General features: G+C 38.1%; 1 protein-coding gene and 1 long non-coding RNA gene across 2 annotated transcripts; one reads left to right on the forward strand and one right to left on the reverse strand.

Annotated features, from left to right (window-relative positions):
* The first annotated feature begins 1,402 nt into the window (after positions 1 to 1,402).
* LOC124255528 (alpha/beta-gliadin A-II-like) lies at positions 1,403 to 14,588 on the forward strand. Its single transcript, XM_046689467.1, has 6 exons — positions 1,403 to 1,445; positions 4,600 to 4,646; positions 5,386 to 5,457; positions 11,624 to 11,730; positions 12,769 to 12,844; positions 14,298 to 14,588. The coding sequence occupies exons 2-6, from the start codon at positions 4,605 to 4,607 to the stop codon at positions 14,316 to 14,318; spliced, it is 318 nt and encodes a 105-aa protein (XP_046545423.1). The 5' UTR covers positions 1,403 to 1,445; positions 4,600 to 4,604; the 3' UTR covers positions 14,319 to 14,588.
* Positions 14,589 to 20,208: 5,620 nt separating this feature from the next.
* On the reverse strand, positions 20,209 to 22,246 carry LOC124255539. Its single transcript, XR_006892702.1, has 3 exons — positions 21,942 to 22,246; positions 21,270 to 21,312; positions 20,209 to 20,456 (listed from the first exon to the last, which is right to left on the reverse strand). It is a non-coding gene; the product is annotated as an uncharacterized LOC124255539 (long non-coding RNA).
* Positions 22,247 to 27,282: the final 5,036 nt, after the last annotated feature.

Below are 27,282 nucleotides of genomic sequence, written 5' to 3' on the forward strand. Positions count from 1 at the left end.
AATTTAGACAATAATTACTAGTTTCTGTCAAACTGATATATACTATTAAAAAGAGTAGGATATATTCGATAAGAAGGTGTTACTACAGTCAATCGGGATTTAATTTTTAATGAGATAAATAGTTTACCAGAGTAACAGGAACATCTGTCTGAGATTTGCATTAGGCGTTTAACGTCACATGCCCATGGATTTATGGCCCTTGTTAGATGATTGGTCAAAGCGCCATATTGACGATCACTTCATTTACTATGGAAACTCATTCGTATCGCGTGATCCCGTCTCTACTCTCAAGACAATCCCGGAATCGACGATCAAACGTACAATGTCAACTTGGTTCTATCCCATGTTTTTCATGTAGAGCAGCACCTATTGCGTTGAGAGTGGTTGTGGTTGTGGTTGTGGATGTGGTTGTGGTTCTGGCTGTCGGCTGTGGTTGTGGCTGTGGTTGTGGTTGTGGTTGTGGTTGTGGCTGTGGTTGTGGCTGTGGCTGTGGTTGTTGCTGTGGTTGTAGTTGTTGCTGTTGCTGTGGTTGTGGCTGTGGTTGTGGCTGTGGTTGTGGTTGTGGATGTGGTTGTGGCCGTGGTTCTGGCTGTCGGCTGTGGTTGTTGCTGTGGTTGTAGTTGTTGCTGTTGCTGTGGTTGTGGATGTGGATGTGGTTGTGGTTGTGGTTGTGGTTGTGGTTGTGGTTGTGGTTGTGGTTGTGGCTGTGGTTGTGGTTGTGGTTGTGGTTGTGGCTGTGGTTGTGGTTGTGGTTGTGGTTGTGGCTGTGGCTGTGGTTGTGGTTGTGGTTGTGGTTGTGGTTGCTGTTGTTTAAGTGGCGTTCGCTGTCCAATGATATCCAAGACATGTTTGAAGGGTGACAAGTCTGGACTGACTGCTGGCCATGGCAAGGTGGTTATGTTCTCCTGTTGGAGTAGTCAATGTTGGCTCACAAATGGCATCTCCTGTGCCTCCATGGTTGTCACGGTAGTACTGCCTAGTGACACGATTCGTTTTATCACATCAGCACATTGAAAATTCTAGTGCAAAAATGTTTTATCAGTTCACGTCGAAAAGGACAGGAAAATATATGAGCAGGCGAAAGATATATATGAAAGTACGATACTCCGGTAATCAACAACACATGAATACAATAAAAGACACATCTCACTACTCAATACTAAGTATTACCTTATCGTTATTAAATTAAAATAATGATTATTTTGCCCCATGGATCACCTCCATGCTGGTTATGGGATTTCGTACCAGTCAACAGTAAGTATATATGCTGTTAAATTGATTGTAATAAGCAAGGTCAATCAAGGAACACCGAACATTCCCGAGATGGGACTGCATGCCATGCCTAGGTATTTTTAACGACTGGCCACTTGGTCCAAGGGAGGCTACTCCCATCTGCAACACGAAGTTCAAGGTCGTCGATAGACACGGCGATGACTGTTTTGGAGGTACGAATATTTTGACAGACTGTTTTGTTATTTAGTGATGCTCTGAGCCTTTATAATGCCATGATACTGCCATAGAAATGTTGACAAAGGCATACCGTGTTTAATTAAGTTGTATTCACTCGTGAGTTCTGCGATAGATCAAAGGCTACTGCGAGTGTTTTTAGCTGCGTCCAGACATTTTGTGACGATTGGAAGGGCATACCTTGAGTAGTAATCCACCTAAGAGCATCATAATTTACAGTTGCACAGTGCGAATAGCTGAACACATTAGTCCCAGTGTCATGTCTCATACAGATGTATGTTTATATGAAAATGTGTTCATTAATCACTCTGTACGCCAATGATCTAACGCTGAACTCAACCGTGAAGTGCAGAATGTTCGAAAAAGCGTCTCAAAACCGAAATACACTTTCAATAATAAGCACTGCGGGTATCTTGTGTTTCAGCAGATTCAAACGAGCGCGGCAGATTCGTCCTTATTCATGAAACTGGGGTGCACTGTTGGCTGAGCTTGAAGATTTAAGTTAAATTGTAGCATTGTTTAGTTTTTAAGTGTCGTTTTGTAGTCTGTTCTGGTTGACCCAATCTTTACTCGACTCGGCTTATTTCGATGCCTAAATAACACCTCGTGCAACTGTGACGTTGTATGAATTCACCTTAAACCGTGTGGCGCAAAACTTTGCCTATCCTTACATTAATCTCCCTGAACAAATCCCTGAAAAAACCTCTCGTACAAGCTGTCAGTGACAGAGATACACAAATTAAAACTTCAGATATGTGGGAGCCGATATGTGTTACTTCGTAAACTGATATCAGGCATCTTGGTTACAATGTGAATGAGTGAGTTAAAATTTAAAGTCACTTTGGCAATATTTCAGCCATATCGTGACTAAAACAACATATATATTAACAATAATTAAACATGAAGTATAAAATCCTGTCAACAAAGGACAGTAAAACAACTAGAATATCACAGATATAAATGTAAAACTAGTAATTAAATCTAAAACATTTTAACTTTAGAGGACAACACAATATAAAAGTAGGCTATAGATCACCAACCACTGAAGGTAGTTCACCATACTAGGGACTGGTTACAATGTAAGAACGAGAGAATTTATGTATTCGATAATTGGTCTCACTGTCTCTAGACTAGGCCCCAATACTCTGTATTTGTGGTCATAAGGAACAGATTGTCACAATATATGATACACCTGCTTTTAAGTCAGCAAAAATTCATTGCCCGGTGCAGACTAGAATAATGACAGGCCTCTTTAATATTGCTAGAATGTTGCTGATAGTCTTGCAAAGAGCATTTACTCATAAATGTGAATTGAAGCAGAAACCTAGTCTGACATGTAGTTAATAACTGACTTCTGTATAAAACACTGAACATTTATAATCAATGACTCAGTGGTCCAAGGGGTCGTGGGTTTGATCACAAGATCATAGTCCTTAGTTTCATGTCAGGCTCGTGAGTATTACAAGACAGTCCCTCGCCCTATAATAATCTAAAAGGCCTTATATTGCTGAAATAGTGTTGTGTATGAGATGAAATAATAAATATATCTCTTTGGTGTTTAGGTCAGACAGTGAGAACCAGGGAGTTAAAACACCACGATGAACACTTTCAAAATTCACTAGACAGTTTGCATGGACGTTTGTAGCCCGTTTTTTTAAACTTTTCCCCACAAAAGATCTCCGGGTATGAAGGATGATCCAAACGTGCATTGAAAGCAAAATTCAATAAAATTTAATATTTTCCCACAGAACTTTCAAAATCCTTTCCACCTAATTCATTTGTGAAATAATAACGCTCTTAAACATTGAATCACACCAGACGAATATCTTTAATTTTGTCTTAGCAGCTGAAAGCATTTTATTTGAAATGTCCGGAAACTGGTTTGATTGATGGAAAATTCCAATACCAGTGACAATAATGAATGCATTAAACCTGATTCCTATTTCAGAAATGTAGATTAAAAACAGGATTTTTAAAACGCTGTGACATTCTGTCATATTCAAAGATTAATTTTGTTTGTAAAGCCAAATCTTATTAAGCATGAATAAACATGAGACAAGAGTTGAGCTGTTGTATAAAACCATGTCTAATGAAACAGTTTCTTTAATCATATAATGTTCAAAGTACTTTTGATGGACACTGACAGTAAAATGATTGATGCTAATGGATCGTTACCCTTCTTAACTTTCCCTTACAGGTTTGTTAGTATTGATCATAATCTGAAAACATTCATAGATATAGTTTTTATATGTTTTCAGCTTGAAGTATAAAGTATGTTTTTAACCTCAACATGTAGACTCAATGTCTAATAAAGAGCAAAAACATTTAAAAGAAACTGGTTTGTTTGGGAATACAGTTTGAGTTTTGAAAGTAGTTTGATGCTTCACCCATCTATGACTGCCATCTATATGCTACACCTTTTTTTAAAGCATGTGGGCAGTGTAAATGCTGTGGTTTACTGGGTTGATTGGGTGTGTTAGGCACAGTTGTAGCTGACTGTTAGAAGCTCAGCGCTTTAAAGAATACATCATCCACTCTTAAAGCTACTTTCGCTCCCTGCATGGTTCTTAGAAATCTGGTTAAATGAAAATATTATGCGTGGATGTGTAATGTATTGATTAAAACAAGTTACTCATCTATATAGAAAACATGATTATCGAGTGGAAAAAGACTAAGCCATACAATTGTTGTGATAATTCCGAAACTTAAAGCCATCATGTGTCCCTGATACTTGAGATGGCTGTGACCGTATTGTGCCCTGAAGGCGTATCAAGTCGCCCATGGTGTGAACAACTGGTATGCTTGGCCCAATTGTACATGTATCTTATATTTAATAACACAAAAACATGTTATTAACATGTTTTGTGATCCATATTCAATTCTGATATGTAACTTGTGATATATTCCAATGTGCCTAATTTTCAAGAACAGACTACAGTAAATTTCCTAAGTTTGTCCTCATTCATCATGGCTGACTGCCAAGAAGGTGCCAACATGGGGAGACCCCAACTCTCGGTTGTTCACAAGCCAGCTACACTCTGTTCAATGTCAGCAAAATTTGTTGATTCTCTCACTTCAAGAAGTAACAGTCTTGTAAAATTGAATTGATGAATATTTGTGTATATCTTTCAGGCACAATGCAGCAACAACCGCCCCCATATGGCTATAACCCTCAGCCTGTAAGTAGCCCCTCCTTTGATCTGTCCGAATCAGGGCCCTTCACAATCTGGAATGATTATTTCCTTTTGAGCTACTTTGGTTCTATTTTCATATAATATTTAAATTGCTTTTGTTATTATCATATATTCTTTGTGGAATCCTTAACTTTGTTCCTGGAATGTTTTGCACTTACCCTACGTATGCAACAAAATTTCATTGTTTTACTTATTGTCACTTCTCCAAAACAACATAGCTTTACTTTTTTGTTCACTAAAACACACTCCTTTCAGCTTTTACAGACAAAATATATTTGTTATGAGTCGTAACTAATTTCGGTTGATTGTTATTTACTATTATTATTTTTGATATTGTTATTGCTACTAGGCCTAAAAAACTAAATGTTGTGGTTCCGATTAACCGACCGATCCTTGAATTCTGCTGCCAACCCTATTTTTTTTTAAGGGGAATGAATAAAATAAACTTTCAGATACCATTGTTTTTTGCCGGCACCGACAGACATCGGTCAGTCTAATAGAGAAAGTCGACATGATGGCCTCAAGCTTGATTGAATAAACAATTACACATTGAAAATGTGTTATTAGTTTGTACTTTATTTCTAAAAAATAGTAAAAAACAAAACAAAAATCCTACCTACCTACCTACCCTAAGTGTTAAAGAGGCGTGCTCGGAAACACAACATATTTATATTTGGCCTTATGTTTATTATATGAAGTATTCCCAATATGATGATAATTGCAGATGCAGCACCTGCCGCAATACCCACCGGGTTATGTACTACCCCAGCCAGTGTATCCACCCCAACAGCCCCCGGTGAGTTCCATGCCAGTGTCAGTTATAACAGTAAATACCCCTGAAGATCCGGGTTAGAATATGGATCTTCAGTAACCCATGCTTGTAAGAGGCGACTAACGGGATCGGGTGGTCAGGCTCACTGACCTGGTTGACACATGTCATCGGTTCCCAATTGCGCAGATCGATGCTCATGCTGTTTATCACTGGATTGTCTGGTCCAGACTCGAATATTTACAGCCCGCCGCCATATAGCTGGAATATTGCTGAGTGCGGCGTAAAACTAAACTCACTCACTCACTCCACTGTAACAGTAAATATTCTCATCTAAAGATATTCTTTCATATTACCAAACAAGGTCGGGTAGTAAGGCTTGATTGTAGATCGATGTTCATGATATTAATCATGGCATTGTCTGGTCCAGACTCGGATTGGATTTTTTACAGACCGCCCTCATGTAGCTGAAAAAAATGCAGCGTTAAACAATAAGCAATCATAGGTACTATAGTTAATCTGCCAGACACAAAACTGTTAGGAGAGTACTGCAATGGCTATTAAAGTGTCATAATATAAAGCTGAATGTGTATCACTGAGGACCCCATTGGAATTAGCCATAGTAGGTACAGCCGAATTAGATATCGAAACTAATGAAAAAAAACCCAAAGGGGACAATGTTTCAGCAATTGCCATCGCATGCAAGTCGTTACAGGCGGGCGTTGTACAACATTTATCCAATTTTTAGGCCAAGTGAAAACTTAGAACCAAGGATCACTGACAATTAGGGCCAATCACTCATGCGGTTAGGTACATGGTATAAAAGTGATTGACCTCTCTGTTCAAAGTTGTTGAATATATGTATGTATGTATGTATGTATGTATGTATGTATGTATGTATGTATGTATGTAATATGTATGTATGTATGTAATATGTATGTATGTATGTAATATGTATGTATGTATGTAATATGTATGTATATATATATATATTTATTTCGGTACTGAAAGGCCACAGGCCTGTAGTACAATGCATTTATAAATCAATATTTACACGCACGGATAATATACATGAAGAAGGGAAAATAATCAACTTTAGGTTACATTGTGTTCTGAGATATATTCTGTCCTAAACAACATGGCATAGTTAACAAACATGGACAAGTTTTGAAGTATAGTATGGGTTTTGTTATTCAACAATGCTGAGAATTTATAAAGGTTTGGATGGGCACAATAATATTTCTTAATATACAACTTTCTGATGGAATTATAAGCAGGGCAAATTAAAAGAAAATGATATTCATCTTCTATTTGGTTAAGATCACATAGTTTGCAAGTTCTATTTTCTTTTTTGACATTTTAAATCTTCCACTTTCGATAGATAAATCATGTGAAGAACATCTCAATCTGCTTAACGCTATCCTATACTTTTACGTTTAGACATGAAAGATAAGTTTCGGAGTCAAAAGTACATTTAAACACCTTATAATACAGACATTTACTGGAAAGTGATATCTTTTCAAACCATTCTTGCAAGTAGATATCTTTTAATCTTTGTGTTAGTTCTAAAATAAACTTACCCTCAGAATCAACATACTGATCGTTCCATACAAAACCAAACCCTTTCGAGAATAGAAAATGTCTAACAGCAGAAACCCAATTTGTGTGTCCATTCTTATCGAATAGCATCATCATATTGTAACATTTCTTTGGTAGCCTATAAGAAGGCATCTTCAGTAATTTTAACCAGTATTTTATAACTCTGATATTTGTAAATAAGTGCATCGGGTATTTACCACATTCTCCATACACCATTGTATTCATCGTATTGGATTTAACACCAAGAAATCTTTTACATGTTTTCAATTGAACTCTTTCAATATCACTGTAATAATTTAAACCCCATATTTCGGCTCCATACAATAGAATTGGTTTAATTTTGGCATCAAATATTTTAAAGTATGAACTTATATTTATGTCACCAAGTACATTTAATTGTTTAAAGATACCTATCATGACCTTTTGTGCTTGCAAACAAGCGTAATTAACATGTGTTGTCCAAGATAAACAATTACTAAAGAACATTCCCAAATATTTGTACGAACTGGTGCATTCTAATTCTTCACCTTTATACAACCATTTCTCATTTTTTGATAAACGTCCCCCTTTTTTAAAAACTACTACTTTAGTTTTATTTCTATTTACAGCTAATTTGTACTGGTCACAATAATTCTCAAGTTCTTGTATAAGTCTTTGTAAACCTGCAACAGTGCTTGAGAATAGCACGATATCGTCCCCACAAAGCAGAAGAAAAATATGTACTAGGTCAGGGTGTAACTGTATTCCATACTCACAATTGTTTTCAATTTGGGTTGCTAATTCATTTATGAAAAATGAGAATAAAAATGGGCTAAGTATACAGCCTTGTCTTACCCCGATTTGTAGTTCAAACGAATCTGAGAATTCATTGTTATTCTTAACACAAGCTTTAACATTTTCATACATATTATGAATAATTTTTCATTTTAGGACTTAGACCATGGGTATTAAAAATAGACCATAGCTTTTGTCTATCAACTGAATCAAATGCTTTTTCGAAATCAACGAAAAGTGTATAGAGTTTACCACCTTTGATGTTGAGGTATCTCTGTATAATACTTTGCAATATAAACATATTGTCAGTAGTCGTATATCCATGTCTAAAACCTGCCTGAGATTCATTTATTTTATTCAATGTCTCTCCCCAAGCTACTAATCTTCTGTTAATGATAGAAGTGAAAACCTTACTAAAAAATACTCAAAAGAGTAATGCCTCTATAGTTATTTGGATTATCGATACTTCCTTGTTTATGGAGCGGGACAATAATGCCGATTGTCCAACAAGTTGGAAAACTACCATTTTCTAATATTATATTGAATAATAATTCTAAATATGGTGCTAAAATATCTGCCGAATTCTTAATTAACTCGGGTATTACGTCATCAATACCTGGTGATTTATTGGGTTTTAAGCATATATGCTATTTTCTATATGTATGTATGTAATATGTATGTATGTAATATGTATGTATGTATGTATGTATGTATGTATGTATGTATGTATGTTATATGTATGTATGTATGTAATATGTATGTATATATGTATGTATGTATGTATGTAATATGTATGTATGTAATATGTATGTATGTATATAGTATGTATGTATGTATGTATGTATGTAATATGTATGTATGTATGTATGTATGTATGTAATATGTATGTATGTATGTAATATGTATGTATGTATGTAATATGTATGTATGTATGTATGTATGTATGTATGTATGTAATATGTATGTATGTATGTATGTATGTATGTATGTGTGTGTGTATGTATGTATGTATGTATGTATGTGTGTGTGTATGTATGTATGTATGTATGTATGTATGTATGTATGTATGTATGTATGTATGTATGTATGTATGTATGTATGTATGTATGTATGTATGTATGTATGTATGTATGTATGTATGTATGTATGTATGTATGTATGTATGTATGTATGTATGTATGTAATATACCAAATGGCTTAGTGGTTATATTTCTAAATAGTTTATGCCGTAGATACCATTGGCGCCATGACCACATATATACCTTTATTTAGCATTCCACTGCAGGACACACCAGGGCCTACTTGCACAGAACGATCTTAGCGCTACAATTATTGTAAATCCATAAGATCGCGATCTTAGGCTTTGGCTACAATCGCCATCCACTTGCACAAACCGATTGTAGGCTAAGATCATTGTAAGTTACAATCGAAACGTACAATTGGTCCGGACCAATTGTAAGGAGCTAAGTTCTTTGTAGTCTGTGACAAAATGGTGTTCAAGTTTCACGCAAATAATCAGCTTTACGTTTGGAGATTGCTTTTATATTGCATAAAACTGTACTGTATGATTCGCCTCGACACTTCAACACGGAGAATGCACAACCGATTTAACGTCGGATACATTGTTATTTGCTGTAGTGAAACAGAACTATCGAGTCGATATCACAAAGTACTATTCCCACCCGATTCAATGTTGGAATAAGTGTGACACAACATACCTTTTTGATAATCAAGGAAAGGATACTAGCCAATGGTGTCCGCGTGCGATTAACAATGGCCGTGACCTTTTCATTAACTCAAGAACAGATAATTTTAGTTTATGGGCAAGATGGGAGTGGTTTCCCCTGGCCTATGCCGTTGCCGTAGAGTCTGTCATACCCAATCGCAGAGCTCAAGATATTTTCTTTTCGGTGATGGAGTGATTTTGTCTTAGTTAATCATTAAAGTAATTAAAAAATAGATACAAGTTAACGTGCAAAATCAAGATTCAAATTTAATTTCACTTTTAAAAAAATATTTATCAACGCAATAGGGTCATATCATTAATATACTGTGAATGAGTATTTAACAACTGCACTCTCGATATATTATTTGATATTCGTATTTCTCTGTCATGAATTCTTTACAACACTTCTGTAGCCATGTTACATTTTCTTGTTATTATTGTGAGAAAACCGAAACTTCTAGGATATATTTAGGATTTTACACACACAAAAAACAAAATAAAAAAATTAAAAACAGCTGTGGATTAAACAATGTCTCATTGACAACCAGTGGCAAATCATGCATTAAGGTGTTATATTATAAGGAAATATTGTCGATATTTGATATATTATTATAATTTTCATAATTTTTAAGTCACTAAATCTAGACCCAAATTTATTAATGTATTTTTTCGCAGTTCAATATTTTCATTAAACATGGGTAGGTATTTCCGTGGTTGAAATATCACATTCTCAGTTAATAAATCAAGACAGTTAAAATGTAGAAATATATATGCTATCGTCCACGTAATCGTTTCCTTCGAAGATTTCTGGGAATGTTTGTTCATGAAAATTCGGCAAAGTGCGATTGAGGGAGGTATGTATTGTGTGCAGGGACCAGTACCACTCTCTAGTTGCGCAGTATGCTATGGGCACTTGCAGACAACTGTAGACAGGAGTCGAGTTTAAGAAATTCGCACCTCCACCGTTGAAGAGTTCGATCTTAGCTCAGATCGCGATCTTAAATCCATGCGGTCTTACAATCGTGCTAAGATCTGCTTTGTGCAAGTGGATTAGGGCAATTGTATGGTGATTGTAAAGTTGATTGTAAGGCCCTAAGATTGATTGTAACTAAGATTGCTCTGTGCAAGTTAGTGCCAGGGCTGTACCCATGTTATTGTAGGAATCGAACCCGAGCCTGCTGCGAAACGAGTGAACGCTTGCACCACTAGGCTACCCCACAACCGGGAGTATTTTCAACTGATACTGACTTCATTTTGAAAAAAAATACGAAACTACGATGCCACTGAAATGTTGGTTTTAAAGCATGTTCGTCAACTATGATAAAGTCGCAAAATCGAGAACATATACAGAGACACCACGGAAGCAGTTGAAAGAGTGGTGAAATAACTAGCATGGGATAGTTATTGGAATTATTGGAATACTTCTCAAATCGTGAAGATCCGGGTTAGAATTGGTCATCAGCAACCCATGCTTGTCTTACGGGCGTTTAACGGCATCAGATAGTCAGGTGCACTGACTTAGTTAATGCATGTCGTATTCCATGCTCATGATGTCAATCACTGGATTGTCTGGGCCAACCTCGATTATTAACTGACTGCGGTCATATAGCTGGAATATTGCTGAATAGGGCGTTAAGCAATAAACCATCCAACTAAGAATATGCCATCATTCAGTCGATTATGGTTGTTACTGGTTATATATTCGTACTGTCAGGATCTGGAAACAAGATTTCTGGATAATGCATGTTGTGACTTTTTTAGTATGCATTTCGTTTCACGTAAATATCACCAGGTAGGTGAAGCTTCCGGATATCTGGGTCCGGATAAGCGGGGTCCCACTATATACAAGGAGACAGTTTATCCAACTATGTGTGTTCGTTTCCGACTGCCCGGATACGTCTCATGAGTCCGGATTAAAACGATTTAAAGTGAAAATATGAAGACATTCTAATCATACAGTTTCCTGATAAAGTTTTTGATGTTACTATTACCTAGTGTTATCTGTCTCAATTGAAATTTGTGATCACACACGTTTATATTACATGTACCATTTTCTCTCTTCGACTGTCGTAATGCTGCATATGACGGTTGCAGGTTCAGCATCAACAACATCATCAACAGCAGCAGCAGCAGCAGCAGCAGCAAGTGGTTGTCGTCAGCGCTCCAGCCCCTGCCCCTACAACTACTGTGATCCGAGAGAGGTAGGATACAGGTAGTGAATTAGTGAATGGGTAGCTTGGTGGATGAGTTTGGGTGAGTGAAGTAATGAGTGACGCCATAGCAGAGATCTAGATAGATATACAGGGCAGTGGGTTAGTGAGTGGCCGTATTGAGCAAGAGATATGACGTGACAGTAGAGTTTGTTGTGAGTTAGTGAAGGAGTGACCTCCCTTATCAAGAGGATACACAACACTTGGGTACTGTTGGTTGATAGTTCCAGTTTGGGTGAGTGAGTGAGTGATTGGGTAAGCTATGGAATGGGTTTTCTTGTTTGAGTAAGTGTGAGACGCTGTGCACGTTAGGCTACAGAGAGCACACTGAGCTAAATTTTCTCTCCGAGGCACAATCGATATTTAGGGTAAGCCGACTTTACAATGTGAGTGAGTTTGGTTTAAGGATGCTCTGAATACTCTTCTCGTTATATTACATCATGTCCCCTTAAGAGACAGGAAAGCCCAAAGCGATGCTGATCTCAGGTGAGTACAACAAAACCTGAAAGTATTATCATGGAGAACAGGGATTCGGACCCACGATCATAGGCTTATGGTGTGCCCAAGGGAGAACACCAAAGACGACTTGGCTACCCGTACCCCAAAGTTTTGCCAGCGAAATAATCATTCCTTTCGTATCTGATGATGATGATGATGATGAAGATGATTACGGAATAACTCCATATGCTCAATATAACCAACAACATCTAATTGATGATGATGATTATGGAGTAACTCAGATGATGCTGATGTTGTTGATGATGATGATGATGGTGATAATGGAATAACTCAGAGGATGATGATGATGATGAATAACTCAGATGATGCTGATGTTGTTGATGATGATGATGATAATGATTATGGAATAACTCGATATTCTCAATATCACCAACACCATCTGATTGATGATGATGATGGAATAACTCAGATGATGCTGATGTTGTTGATGATGATGATGATAATGATTATGGAATAACTCAGATGATGATGATGATTATGATGATGATGATGATGATGATGACTTTTCAGGTCCCATGTGAATCATATCCTGCATTTGATCATCACGTGTTTCTTTCCTCCCTGGATCATTGTGTGGATTATCCTGGTAAGCAGTAAGCAAGTGCAGGTTGTAGGCCTTGTGTATTGTTCAGGTTTCAGATATTTGTGTTGAGTTATGACATCACTGAAGTCACCCATCACAAGCAAAACTGAAACATACCTATTTAAAGTTTTTTAGCCTACTTCTACATTTACATATTAAATGAAATTCATGTACAAGTGATGATGTGAACATGATATCAGCGGTATCATTCTTAGTGTTGTCAGTATACTGTTCCTCTTCTTCTATGTAGTAGTGGTAGCAGTAGTAGTAGTAGCAGCTGTAGTAGTAGTGGCAGTAGCAGTAGTAGTAGTGGTAGTAGTAGTAGTAGTAGTAGCTGTAGTAGTAGTGGTAGCAGAGTAAGTAGTGGTAGTAGTAGTAGTAGTAGCTGTAGTAGTAGTGGTAGTAGCAGTAGTAGTAGTAGTGGTAGCAGTAGTAGTAGTAGTAGTAGCAGCTGTAGTGGTAGTAGTAGCTGTAGTAGTAGTGGTAGTAGCAGTAGTAGTAGTAGTGGTAGCAGTAGTAGTAGTAGCTGTAGTAGTAGTGGTAGCAGAAGTAGTAGTAGTGGTAGTAGTAGTAGTGGTAGCAGTGTTAGTAGTAGTAGTGGTAGTACTAGCAGCTGTAGTAGTAGTAGTAGTAGTAGCAGTAGTAAAATGTTCCTCTTCTTAGTAGTAGTAGTAGCAGTAGTAGTAGTGGTAGTAGTAGTGGTAGTAGTATTAGTGGTAGCAGTAGTAGTAGTAGTAATAGTAGTAGTAGTAGTAGTGGTAGTAGTATTAGTGGTAGCAGTAGTAGTAGTAGTATTAGTGGTAGCAGTAGTAGTGGTAGTAGTAGTGGTAGCAGTAGTAGTGGTAGTAGTAGTAGTAGTAGTAGTAGTAGTAATAGTAGTAGTAGTAGTAGTAGTAGTGGTAGTAGTAGTAGTAGTAGTAGTAGTAGTAGTAGTAGTAGTAGTAGTAGTAGTAGCAGTAGTAGTAGTAGTAGTAAGTAGTAGTAGTAGTAGTAGTAGTAGTAATAGTAGTAGTAGTAGTAAGTAGCAAGTAGCAGCAGCAGTAGTAGTAGTACTAGTAGTAGTTGTAGCAATAGTAGCAGTAGTAGTAGCAGTAGTAGTAGTAGTAGTAGTAGTAGTAGTAGTAGAAGTGGTAGTTGTAGTATAATCTTCTGCTTAGTTGTGGTAGTAGCAGCAGCAGTAGCAGTAGTTGTAGTAGAAGTAGTAGTAGTAGTAGTACAATCTTCTGTGTAGTATTAGTAGTATCAGCAGCAGTAGTAGTAGTAGTAGTAGTAGTATATAGTAGTAGTAGTAGTATATAGTAGTAGTAGTAGTAGTAGTAGTAGTAGTAGTAGTAGTATATAGTAGTAGTAGTAGTAGTAGTAGTAGTAGTAGTAGTAGTAGTAGTAGTAGTAGTAGAAGAAGAGGAAACAGTAGTATTAGTTACATTAATGATAATAATAAAAAATATATTTTCAGACCATTGCAGAGAATAGTTAAATGGGGATGTGGATTACACAGGCGCTTCAAGACCTTTCAAGACTTCCTTTCTGACTATTTATCCCTAAACGGTGACCCAGCATCTTATACAAAACACGCATCGCCGGTGCTCATGTTCATTAATAACTACAATTTGCTGTCATTATATATATTATACAAACCGAATGCCTAGCTCAGAAGGAACACAACTCTCATTATACAAAAATGGATTTCTTTGTTACTGTTTTGCCGACAATGTGCATTATTCGTTAATAAAATAATACCCTATTTCTTTTTTAAGTCTGTTTGAATTTCAATTAAGGATGGCGGTAATTAATTACAATTAAGTACAGTCTGTGTTTTAGAACGTCATTACACCAAATAGTATATTTGAATGGACACTTTATCGTGGACGTTGTTACATTGGTGTAACTTTTCACGAACCCTTCAGCGTAAGTGTTGGAGCATTGGGGGCGGTTTGGGTTGCCTAGTGGATAAAGCGTTCGCTCGTCACGCCGAAGATCCGGCGTCGAGTCCCGGTACAATGTGTTATGCCAATTTCTGATGTCCCCTGCCGTGATATTGCTGGAATATCGCCTTATTGGGCGTAAAACTAAAATCACTCGGCAGCGGTGAAGGAACCCCTCGTGGTGTTTTCCAATACACTGCATGAAGGCATTCATATTGTCTCTTTAGAAACCAAAACTGTTTCGCTTTAAATTAGTTAATACCTAATGTTTTCAGACGCTAATAGCTGGCATATAGTGGTCTTGATTGCCCCAAGCTAACCTGTTTACCAAGGGAGACAACTCTGACCATACTTTGCAAATAGGACATGTGGGGTTGTCTCCCGTACATACTTACACTTTGATACGGTAAACATTGAAGACAAAAATGGTAAGAAAAATTCTCAATAATGGCTTGTGAAACAATATACTATCAGATGTAGAACTCCATAAAACCTGCAGGAATTCTTAGTAAATCGGATACGATGACATGTGTCAACCAAGTCAGCGAACATGACAACCCGATCCCGTAAATCGCTTCCGACAAACATGGGTTACTCAAGAGCAATTTTAACCCCCTGGATGCCGAGGTTTTTTTCAGGCGCACATTTTCATAAAGTTTGAAAAGTGAGCGTTGTGCGAGAATTGCGCTCGCGTGGTCCTGTATCTACGTACGGCTATAAAATCACACAGAAATGTAGAATATTAAGTTTCCAATCCGTTGGTATAAATATAAGTGCAACTACCTCGGCAGTTTGAGAAACAGACCTTGCTGAATGTTGGCCAAATTTTTGTTATGCGTTAAAAAACAGTAAATTTCTCCGCTTTTTATCGCGCACCGATAAAAGCACTGTGCTGCGATTTTTTTAATTTGGCATCTTTACAGAAAGTGTGACCGAAGAAAATACAGCCTGATATCTGAACGACATAAGTGTATATGAATTGGGTTTATGTGCTTATGCATAACGTTATATGCTCAACATTAAAAAAGACTCGCAATATATGTCAAAAATGGATTTTCTTCCATGACGTCAAGCGACGACAGAGAGGTCATACACGTATAATGATAAGGGGGTATTTTTTGTTCACGGTGAACCAAACTATTCCAATTCAAAGTTCCCCAATGTGAGCGGATACGCTTGGGTAGTTTCACAATTTATAAGAAAAGATGACAACGTACTACATGTGAAATCACGTAATAGCGATTTGGATGGCCCTATCAGATATATAAGTTAGTTCTTAGATTCAACATATTCTCCTGTTTGTGTAGATGTATTTTGACTACTTTTGTATTGTTATTACCAGAGTACTAGCCATATCTTCAAATTTAATGAAATTGCTGAAAATAATACAACATTTTAGTTGACGTCATTGTTTATGCATTTTGCGACGTCGGAAAAAGACGACATTGGTATGCTGATTAGTATATATCTCACCTAATTTCCATTAATTGTATAAAAGGTCTCGGCTTCTATTTCAGAATTTAACACTCTTTAGACAAAACATAAAATGACTGATTTTTCCATTTAAATAGTGTCCTGAATATATCAACAATTAGACGGTTTCACTGTGTATCTTATTGTGAGCAACACGCTCACCTGTTTGGCATCAATTTAACGTAAACACCCGAATATTTTGTTTAGGATAAGAATTTTCTTTGTTTATGATTATGTAGGTATGTTTCTCTTCATAAATATGCAATGAAAGATGCAAACGGATAGCTTTTATATATATAACTATATATACTGAACAGCAAAAGAAACGCAAGTCTGGCTTTTTGTCACGTTTTTGAATAGAAGACAACCAAAATTGTGTCTAATCATTTATTCTCTCTGTCAATTTAACAGCTAAAAGTTTTTGTTGTTTTTTTCCACATTTTTATTCACATCAGTAGGTACATTCACTCTATACAAAAGTCATACACGTTGACAGGTGACATATCTTGTTACAATCGTTTTATACGAATATCATCCAAACAATGTTGTATAATTGAGGATCGTCTAAGCTTGAGCAATTAGGTAAGTCGGTGCTATGAGTAATATTGCTTGTTTGCTCCTGGGTCCATTTGGTTCCTTCTTGGTAACCAAGAGGTAGAAACATTCATACATTATTATACAGATGTCATGCCTAATACAAGCTTATACATGTTGACAGTTCACAACACATCAGTCTTCAAACATGAGTAGATACATTCAAGTATTACTGCACAAAGATCATAGATTGTATACATTGAAGAGTCATAACACATCAGACCATGTTGTGTAATGGGAGCCCGTTTACTCCACATTCGTCTGGCTGGTTTTTCATTCTGGCAACATATCTTTCAAAGGAGCGATGGAGGATTTTAGGGTCAATATTAAATTTTTAATAATAATATGTTTCACAACTTAACAGCTAAAAGTTGCTGTTGACATTGAATTGCAATAAGTTCAAATTGATCACAGTCCGTCAAATGGAGATACCCCTGAACGCGAAAAGTGACAGTATGTGTAGTAGCGCGTATAGACACCTTGAGCTTGCTCACAGGCCGTGCAACGTGGCCTCATTGAGTTCACTAGAGTCTGAAAGAATGCCTTAGGCAACTGGTTCCGCTCAAACACCAATCTCTATTCCATTTGTGCCAGTGCGAGTGTTCGTCTACCTGCAGCTATCCTCCGTCCAATTTCGTCCCACAATGTTCAATGGGAGCCATATCCGGGGAAAGAGACGTTAATGTTATTCTGAGCCAGATAATCCACCCCTGTGTGAGGGCTGCAAATGTCGCTGGCGTTGTTGACGTGCCACATATGGCCTTCGGCAGTGGATTCCAAAGACGACGCCTAATCGTATCGCTTGGCACTGCTCCCCTTGACCCAAGAACTAAGGCTGTTGTTACTGTTGCTGCTTGAGTTCGGTTCCTTAGATGAGTGACCCGGATGAACCGATCTTGCGCATGAGTTGTCACGCGTTGCCGTCCGGTACGGCGACGATCAGCAGCAACCCGCTTTGCTGATGACGTTGAGCAAGTCGTGTAATGGTGGTAAGATGACAACCCAATTGTGTAGCTACAGCGGTTGCAGAGCTACCTCGTGAAACTTTCCAATGGCCATTCCCCTCTGCTCAGTCGTTAGTCAAGGCATCGTTTGTGTGGCGTGTACACCTCCTAGCGTCAATACTGAACTGTTTTTGTACACAAACCTTTATAAAGGATACCTCAGAGTAAAATGCATGCTTTTCATCCATAACCGTCGATGCACGTACTAAAATTATGGTTTGGCTGCACTGTTGGTGTGTTTGTGTGAATGGTTCGTATCGACGTCAAATTGCATGACATTATCTCATCTGGGATCATTACGTCACTTTACCATGAACGTTCCATAAACATGAACGCTTACCTTCATGAGATTTCAGTCTTTCGAAACTTGCATTTCTTTTGCTGTTCAGTATATTAGAATATGGATTTATGATTTGTCCAAATTAAGACATGACATGGTTTGTATTTTTTTAAACAATTTTCGTATAAATATAGAGAGTTTGATATCCTGTCATCACAATATTTTTTGACTGAAGATGAATTGATTATATTATCGAAAACAATGATAGTGAATCATAAAACGTTTCGACAAACTCGCACCAGGCCAATCAATAGACATCATTGTTTTGTCTATAAAACGACACAAAAATATGCAATGAACAAGACAATTCCTTTAAATATGTGTGCATATGTATTTCATAACATATATCAATCGTTTCCATTAATATTATCAGTTTTACTTATAAGGTTGAATTAAATCGCCGTTCATTAACCTGTTCATGTGAAACTGCAATATTAGTTCAAATGCATTGAATATTGTACATAATAGGAACTAAAGTAGTTGCAGTTATGGCTACGTTTGATCTTCTAACACTTGTGTAAAGGTTTAGAATATGGTGTACTACACTAAATGTGTCAATTTCTTATGTAAATATTATTCAAACAATCAAAACTTTCCAAGAATAAAACACAGTAAACCCTAGATGCACGTATGATATGATATTGAACAAGGCTAAATGTAGATACTGAGGTCAGTTTCATGAACAAATATCAGAACTACACGCAAAATATACACCATAATACTGACAGTGTAATGGGAGGGAATTGGGCGATTGTGTTTACTCTTGTTCAACCGACCTTCACCTCAAAGAAATTGCCTAATATGTACAACAATGTTGACGTATGACTTCACTACCGTTGACCGATTTCTTACGAAATGGCGGCTTGGCTGACATGGGTACACAGGATTTTGCCAGAACCCTTCCATTGATTCAGGGATCGTTTGTACATAAAAAAGCAGATGTAAGTAATCAGAATGATTCTGACTATCTGTGCATTGTTATATGTTTTATCGTTTTCATTATAAGTAAGAGAAGAAGCCAGAAATGCAGATAACTACCGTTGTCGGTCTTCGTGATTTTGCGTCAGTCATGGCGTCACGCTACACGGAAACTTTGACAATTTCTTATGAATTATATAATCATTGCATTGTATCTATTGATAATTTCCTATTTCTGGCTACGATACTCTTTCCATGCATATTCCAAAGGTATTGAGCCATTGCAAGCAACGAATAGACGGATGAATGTTGGAAAATTTCAGAAAATGCTACGCAGTGTAAAATCGAGCACAGCGTTCGTTTTCACACCCATTATGTTTCGTCTCATTTTATCTAGACAGTTAGTATTGGTGACAAAGACCATTTTTAATTTGATTGTAAAATGAATGGGGATTCAGTGATGCATTTTTCGAAGCTGAATATGAAATATACGTGATGAAATAGGCGTCTCAATACCGGCCTTCGCGAAACGTGACTTTGTAAACACTATCCAATATGGCGGAAAGCACTCACTGTACATTTCTAAATTAATCCAATAATTTTGTAGTAAACAATATATTCTATATTCATAATAACATGTATTCCTGTTAACCGTGTGAGCTGTATCCATTATGACGTCCAGATGTATTGCGTCGTCATGTATGACGTCGTCATAGCATTGTGACGTTATGGGTGAGGTGAGGTGAGGTGAAATTGGGTTTAACGTCGTGCTTGAGAATATTTCGCTCATGTGACGACGTGCATGCATATGTTTGTGTGTGTGTGCGGCTGCTTGTGCTAGCCCAGACTTAAGCTGGTTTTATAGTGCTAGCCCACTGAGATACCATGCCGCAGTGAAGCATGAATACCCCACTCAGACACATTATACTGACTCCGAGCCGACCAGTCCTTGTTGTACCCATTAATGCCGAGCGCCAGGCAAGTACCATATTTTAACGTCTTTTGGTATGACGCGGTCGGGGATCGAACCTGCGATCTTCCGCTCTCCGGGCGGACGCTCTAACCACTACACCACGGTGGCGGTCTGACATTATGGGAACAGTTAACTGTTTATTAGTTTTACCTGATGATGCGACCGGTAAGGCCCTGAAACGTTGTATCAAAGAATAAAAGAAGATGAAATACAGAAAAGTCTTTATGTTCATCAGATAGCATCTTCTAAAATGCCAACCAAGCATCTAATTAGTCACTATTTTGGTTATGCTCTGTTAGACACTTGCACAGTGATAATGTACATTGACAAAATCTGACCTGGTGTTTGGATTCCAACAGGTGCGACCACTGTGGCAGGAGCCTGTATGCTGCAGTGGTTGAGAAAAGGATAAATTGTATGGCAATGATTATTATGCTGCAGAACATTTTGGTTACAAAATTAAGAAACCTACAAGTGTTTTGAGGATGTGCTTTTGTTAAGTATGTCACATTAAATAATTTTTAGTCATTATTGGTCCCTAAAATGTAAAGCGCTGAGTGTGGATTTGAACTCACACCTTGAACATGTAGACTTTGTATTTCACCTGTTATGAGTGGGTTCGGGAGTTACCTCCTCGTTGTTGTTGATTTACTTCCGGCGGATGCTGCGGAAGCTGTTAGAAATCTCTAAATGATTGTGTTGTGGAGTGGTTTTTGCTAGAATTCTCCAGATCTTTATGATATGTATATAATGGATGGTTGCTGACTACTACTACTTTGCGCTCATCTGTCTGCCAACATCAACATCGTCCACACTGAACTTTCACAGCTGTCAGCAATTTTTCAATCAATTTTCATCTGTTTTTACTGGGAATATCAAAACTTTGGTGAGTTACTATTTTAGATTTGTGACCCAATATTTTAGATTTGTAACTCAATTGTATTGTATTGGAAATCTGAACTGTCATTCATTTTAACCTTATTCAATATATTATTGAATATCAGAAACTTGTCTGGTTTATTATATTTTCTGGTTTAAAGGGACCCACAAGCCTTTTATCTCGGTAATTTCTAAACCGTAATACAAGCCTATACACTTAAAGCACTCTTTCACTAGAAACATATTTTCAATTAACAGTTAGGGTGTTTGTTACATTGTGATGAATGTTTCAAATAATTAATTCTGGAACAGATTAACCTACGTTGACAAGACTGACATCTCTGGGCTACCGGTGTTCTTTTCTCCTGAAACAACCAAATATCAGATTAATGAACAAGTAGTACCTCCATCCAAACTCCTCATCCTTGGCGTATTACCAACACTGAAAATAATTGGAGGAGGAGTCAATGCAAGACTCCCGCGAGCTTGAGTGGTCACCTTCCAGCAATAAAATGTGGTCTCGCGCATGCATTGTCTTCTTATTTTTCCCGATCGTGAATCAGTCGAACATTGGGGTGACCACTTCGGTCAGCAAACCTGCAACAGGTCAACAGTCCTACTCCTCCAGTGGCTAGCTATTCCCAACTGTCTCTTCGGGAAGTGCCAATAAATGTGGTCACACATTGTTTATGCCATCCGACCATTTGCGACTTTGCCTTATGACCCTTGGTGGTCATTGCCAACATTCAAACTCTCATCGCATGGATGACATTATTCTTCTTTGCTGTTTTAATGCAGCGTTCCTTAGAAACATTACCATTCTCATCCAGAACCAGAATTCATAGTTTTAACAGCATAACGGTTAGCTCCATAGGATATACATGTCAAATGTATGACGTTGACAGAGAGATTAAGAAATGTTACAACTGTATACACCTTCTTCTGTCTTGACACAATTAAATATTCCCAAAACATTATCACGTAAAGTACCTACCTGATATGCAGTCTGCTAGTTTGTCCCTGAAGACGAACGCCAAACCACGACAGATGGCACCAACAGCCAGCATCACACACACACCTATAGCCACTCCAACACCAAGAGAGGATTCCTGGTTCTCTTAGACACACGTTGCTGTCATTTGAAACATCAAATGTATTTCTATGGCTACATGGCAGTTTAATTTATTGTAACCAAATGTTGTGACTGTAATCCATTGTTTTGTTAAGGATCAGTAGAAGATAAAATCATTGTGTTTTGACAATACCTAGTTGCCAGATATGTGTTACTGTCTCACGCCAGAAACCGTCTATACTTTGATGTCCCGTGAAGATGCCGGGGTAGAATAGGTCTTCAGCAACCCATGTGCTTGCCATAAAAGGTGACTATGCTTGTCGTAAGAGGCGACTAACGGGATCGGGTGGTCAGGCTCGCTGACTTGGTTGACACATGTCATCGGTTTCCAATTGCACAGATCGATGCTCATGCTGTTGATCACTGGATTGTCTGGTCCAGACTCGATTATTTACAGACTGCTGCCATATAGCTGGAATATTGCTGAGTGCGGCGTTAAACTAAACTCACTCACTCACTCTACACTTTGATACTTTTTAGTTGAATCGATCCAGCATGTTGCGCAAGTTTCTGAAAGCAGGTATTTAGACCCAATATTTGTGACGAGTGTATTTACACAAAGGTCTCCGCTTGTGTTCATTACTTTCAATCCAAGTATCCAGCCTTGACCAGACGTCAATATATTTCATCTGGGCTCTACCAAATCTCTTTTGAGAACTATACGCAGTGCACCCTACCATATATTTGAAGATATTTGGGAATGTTCTGGTAGCATATAACGACTCCTTAACATATCCCTTCTTGGGTCCTCGAAAAAGTATTTAATCCCCTAAATCCCATTTTTGGTCATCATTCCCAACTAACACGGATCAATCGATGATCATTGCCGTTTGCATGACACGTTGCCCTGTTTACACTGATCTTTCTCAGTGCGTTCGGCCATTGAATCGCCAGGCACTGGCTCAGCTACTGTTAGCCTAAATTTATGTGCAATTTATCCTTATTTACCATCTTTAGTTTATCCTTGCTAAGTATCTGTATGATTTTTAGTCTTGAGATGACACTTTGACACCAAAATCTGAGTAATGTGGTATGGCCACCATTTTCTTAAATATGTGGCAGGGTGTTCGTCGATGTAAACCTTCTGTTGCTTTCTTTCTGTTATACAAAACTCACCACTTGTAATCGTTTCGGAAGTAAATGTCTGACCTGGTGGTTCTTGGCCTGAAAAAATATAGCAGTTAGGAACTAGGCTTGATCATTTGTTTAGGTCGTTGACCTGCTAACATATATGGTGTACGCGGCTGGCATACAACTTCATCTGCATAACACTCTAAGGCCTGATTTAGATACGACCAACAACCGATCTCTTCCCATGGTAATTATAGTATTCCTTTTTGAATTCTTGTCGTCCTGGTATTAAAAGCTTAAATGCATTTGAGTAGAACATAAAGCTGTTCATAGGAGAGAATGTAACAGGTTTTAATGTCAAATATGCATCTGTACATGTGTGTGTCTCAAGGACAGAGACGTTTCAGATTCAGATTTAGTAAATATTAGCATTACACACTTCTAGCTGTGATGTTGGTCGTTGCCTCATCCTTTCCATCTGCACCAACCAAGTATGAAGTTTTGCAGTAGTATGTAGAAGCAGCATCAGCACATCTCAGATCTGCTAGGATGAACTGAATATTGCCTGTTGCTCCACTAATAGAACCTGAGGCTGCCATCCGGTGTTGTAGACGTGTGTCCACTACTTGTACTGACGTATCTGTGTTGGTCATTCGTATTATAGGCTGATCAGAGCCAGTAGAAGACTTCTCGCCAATCGAAATGGTAAACACCTGTGTTATCCCAGGGGCATTTGTCCTGCAACTTACAGTCAACTGAGATGCTGGGTTTCTGTTCCCGATTGCTATTGTGCTTGGTGATGCTGTCAGGGTTGGCCCAGTGGCTGAAAAAACCCCAAGTACTTGAATTTAGATCAATTCAATAACAAAGACGATTGATTGAGTCATATAAATATATGCCATGAGAATATATGCTATATAGCATAGTAGCATAGCACTGCACTAAAATTGGTACTCGGAGCAGTGAAGGACTGCGGTGATGATGACTGATTCCTAATATATAACTTTTAAGTAACGTGTTTCAGTTTAAAGCACACATGTGAAATCTGACATTTGTGAAGCAGATTCAATTTTCTTTGAGGGTGTACACAAGTGAATATAATCACAATGGAAAACAATTCTCTTCTTCTACATCAGCACCGACTCATCCAGCATTTTATTGAAGCTTCTGTAAGGATTTATTTAGACCAAGTGTGATTACCTAACGACCAGACGTCAACATATTTCATCCGGGCCATATCAAATCTCTTGTGAGAACTGTGAGCTGAGCACACTGCCCTCCCTTGTTCTCAGTCAATGAATCTCCAGGCCCTGACTCACGCAGTTACTTACAGGCCAAATGTATTTCTATTGCTACATGACAGTTTAATTCATTCTAACCAAATGTTGTGGCTATAATGCATAGTTTTATTAAGTTTCAATAGAAGATCTAATCATTGTGTTTTGGTAATACCTATAATGTCAGGAATGTGTTACTGTCTCATGTTTGCACCGACTGATCGAGCATTTTACAGAAGCTTCTGAAAGAAGGTATTTAGACCAAGTGCAGGTACGTGAAGGCCTTCGCTTGTGTTCATTCAGACTAACTATATTTCACCCGGGCCATACCCTCCTTTTTTAAAAGATATTTGGAAATGTTCTTGTAGCATATAACTCAACCCCTTAACATGCCTATTATGAGGTCCTGGAATGAGTAATCAGTCCCTATATCCTATTTTTATCATTCTTCCACGAGACTGCCTTACACTGATCTTTCTCAGTGCTTGAGTCACTGAATCTCCAGGCCCTGACTCAGTTACATACAAGCCAAATTCATGTCCAAAGTGTCCTTCCTTAACATCGATCTGTATGATGGACAGAACATATGATAGTACGTTAACCAAAGAAGCTTAAGTACACTCAGTATGCCATACGATGAATATATCCATACCGAATGCTAACATTAACAATACAACACGTTAAGCTCAAATACAGGTGTGCTATCCGAATGACAACTAAAGCAAACGAAACATAAAAGTGGATGTGGGATTGTAATCAGACTATTGGGGCAGCAATGGTTGGAGGTGCAACAATGGTGCAGATTGATGGTCCAAAACGAGATACCGGATAAGGGTATGCTTTCAGAATGTCAGTAATGTGTATAGCTACCGTTGGCGGAAATATGTGCCACGGATTGTCGATGTGATTGAATGTCCAGACAACTATGCCATAATTATATATGGTACTGTGGTATATCATTAATAGGCAAGACATTTCTGAAATTTACACTCTTGATAAATATGTAAATTAACCAGTTGTACAAAACTCACCACTTGCAGGCTTTTCGGAAGTAGATGTTTCCCCTGGTGGTTGTTGGCCTGAAACAAAATACAGTCAAATCCCGATGAGTCGAATCGCTGGGGACCAAGTAATAAATTCGACTTATCGATGTATTCGAGACATAGGTATGTCATCGTGTGTATTAATGAGACGAATTCGTGTAACCGGTATTCAAATGATGACAACTATAACAGGGAATGGTCGGGACCGACAGGTACTTCGAGTTATGCACAATATTCGAGACACCGGCATTCGACTCATCGGGATTTGACTGTATAACAGTTAGGAGGTAGTCCTGATCCTTTCATTCTGTTGCTTTCCTGCTGACATGCATGAGATACGCTGCTAACATAATGGTTCATATGTATAACACATTTACAATAAAGGCCAGATTTAGATAAGGTCACAAACGATTTCTTCCCATTGTAATTACAGCATTCCTGCATGAGTGTTTGTCGTCCTGGTATTATGTGTTAAATGTATTTGAGTAGAACAGCAAGCTGATTGTACATATAGAAGATACAACAGGAACTGTATTCGACCAGGAACAACAAACACAAGCTTTTGGGTCCAATAACAAATACACTAATGCCGTTAAAGAAGGACAATGTCGTTTTTAGTCTGACGATGACACTTTGACACCAAAATGTCAATAATACGGTATGGCCACCACTGTCTGAAATATGTGCCAGGGTGACAGCTTAGCGTGATCGTCAATGTAATCATATATAACCCGCTCTTGCCTTCTTTCAAATATACAAAGCTCACCACTTATAAGTGGTTCGGGATGAGATGGTAGTTCTGGTCCTGCACCACCTGACAAAAGATGTAAAGCAGTTAGGAGTTCTGATCCCTTGTTTTTGCCTTTTTCCTGCTAACATGAATTGTGTACCAGGCTGACATATAGTTTTCCCAGATTACTTCTCAGATCTGTCAGGATGAACTGTATTCTGCCTGTTGCTCCACTGATAGAACCCGAGGCTGTCATCCGCTGTTGTAGACTTGAGTCCACTACTGTTACTGACGTGCCTGGCGAGTCTATTTGTATGATAGGCTGTATAGCACCAGAAGATGATATCTTGCCAATCTGTATGTTATACAATGTAGTTATTTCAGGTGCATCTGACCTACAAGTACCCTATTTGTGTCTCTCCTTAAAGGTGAGGTGAGGTAAAATTGGGTTTAACGTCGTGCTTGAGAATATTTCGCTCATATGACGACGTGCATGCGCGCGTGTGTGTATATGCAGCTGCTTGTACTAGCCCAGACTTAAGCTGGTTTTATAGTGCTAGCCCACTGAGATACCATGCCGCAGTGAAGCATGAATACCCCACTCAGACACATTATACTGAATCTGAGCCGACCAGTCCTTGTTGTCCCCATTAATGCCGAGCGCCAGGCAGGGACCAACAAGTACCATATTTTAACGTCTTTTGGTATGACGCGGTCGGGGATCGATCCCGCGACCTTCCACTCCGGGCGGACGCTCTAACCACTACACCACGGTGGCTGTCTCTCCTTAAAGGGAAGGACGGACAGGCATTGTATAATTTATATGAAATGAGGAATGTTTTTACATATATCCAACGGAACGAAGCATCCGTTATGTAAGTGCGGATGTTCATGACAAACACCGGTCCTGTTTGTTTTGTGGGGATGATTTTTTGTAGCGGTAGGCAACACATGATATTCTTGCGGTCATTGCCCTAAAACATCACGTTTCGAAATAGTGTAAGGCGTATGGAAGTACTGATCTTTATATCTTCACCATTTTTAATGTAGAAGCATAAATGACTGCAATTCTATGACTACAC

This window comes from Haliotis rubra, unplaced genomic scaffold (assembly GCF_003918875.1).
Source record: "Haliotis rubra isolate DU_JTF1 unplaced genomic scaffold, ASM391887v1 Scf1155, whole genome shotgun sequence".
NCBI classification, from domain to species: Eukaryota; Metazoa; Mollusca; class Gastropoda; order Lepetellida; family Haliotidae; genus Haliotis; species Haliotis rubra.

Coding starts and splice junctions, on each gene's coding strand:
- LOC124255528 (XM_046689467.1), top strand. CDS start 4,605: ATGCAGCAACAACCGCCCCCATATGGCTATAACCCTCAGCCT. Junction 4,647..5,385: donor ATGGCTATAACCCTCAGCCT/GTAAGTAGCCCC, acceptor TGATAATTGCAG/ATGCAGCACCTGCCGCAATA. Junction 11,731..12,768: donor ACTACTGTGATCCGAGAGAG/GTAGGATACAGG, acceptor ATGACTTTTCAG/GTCCCATGTGAATCATATCC.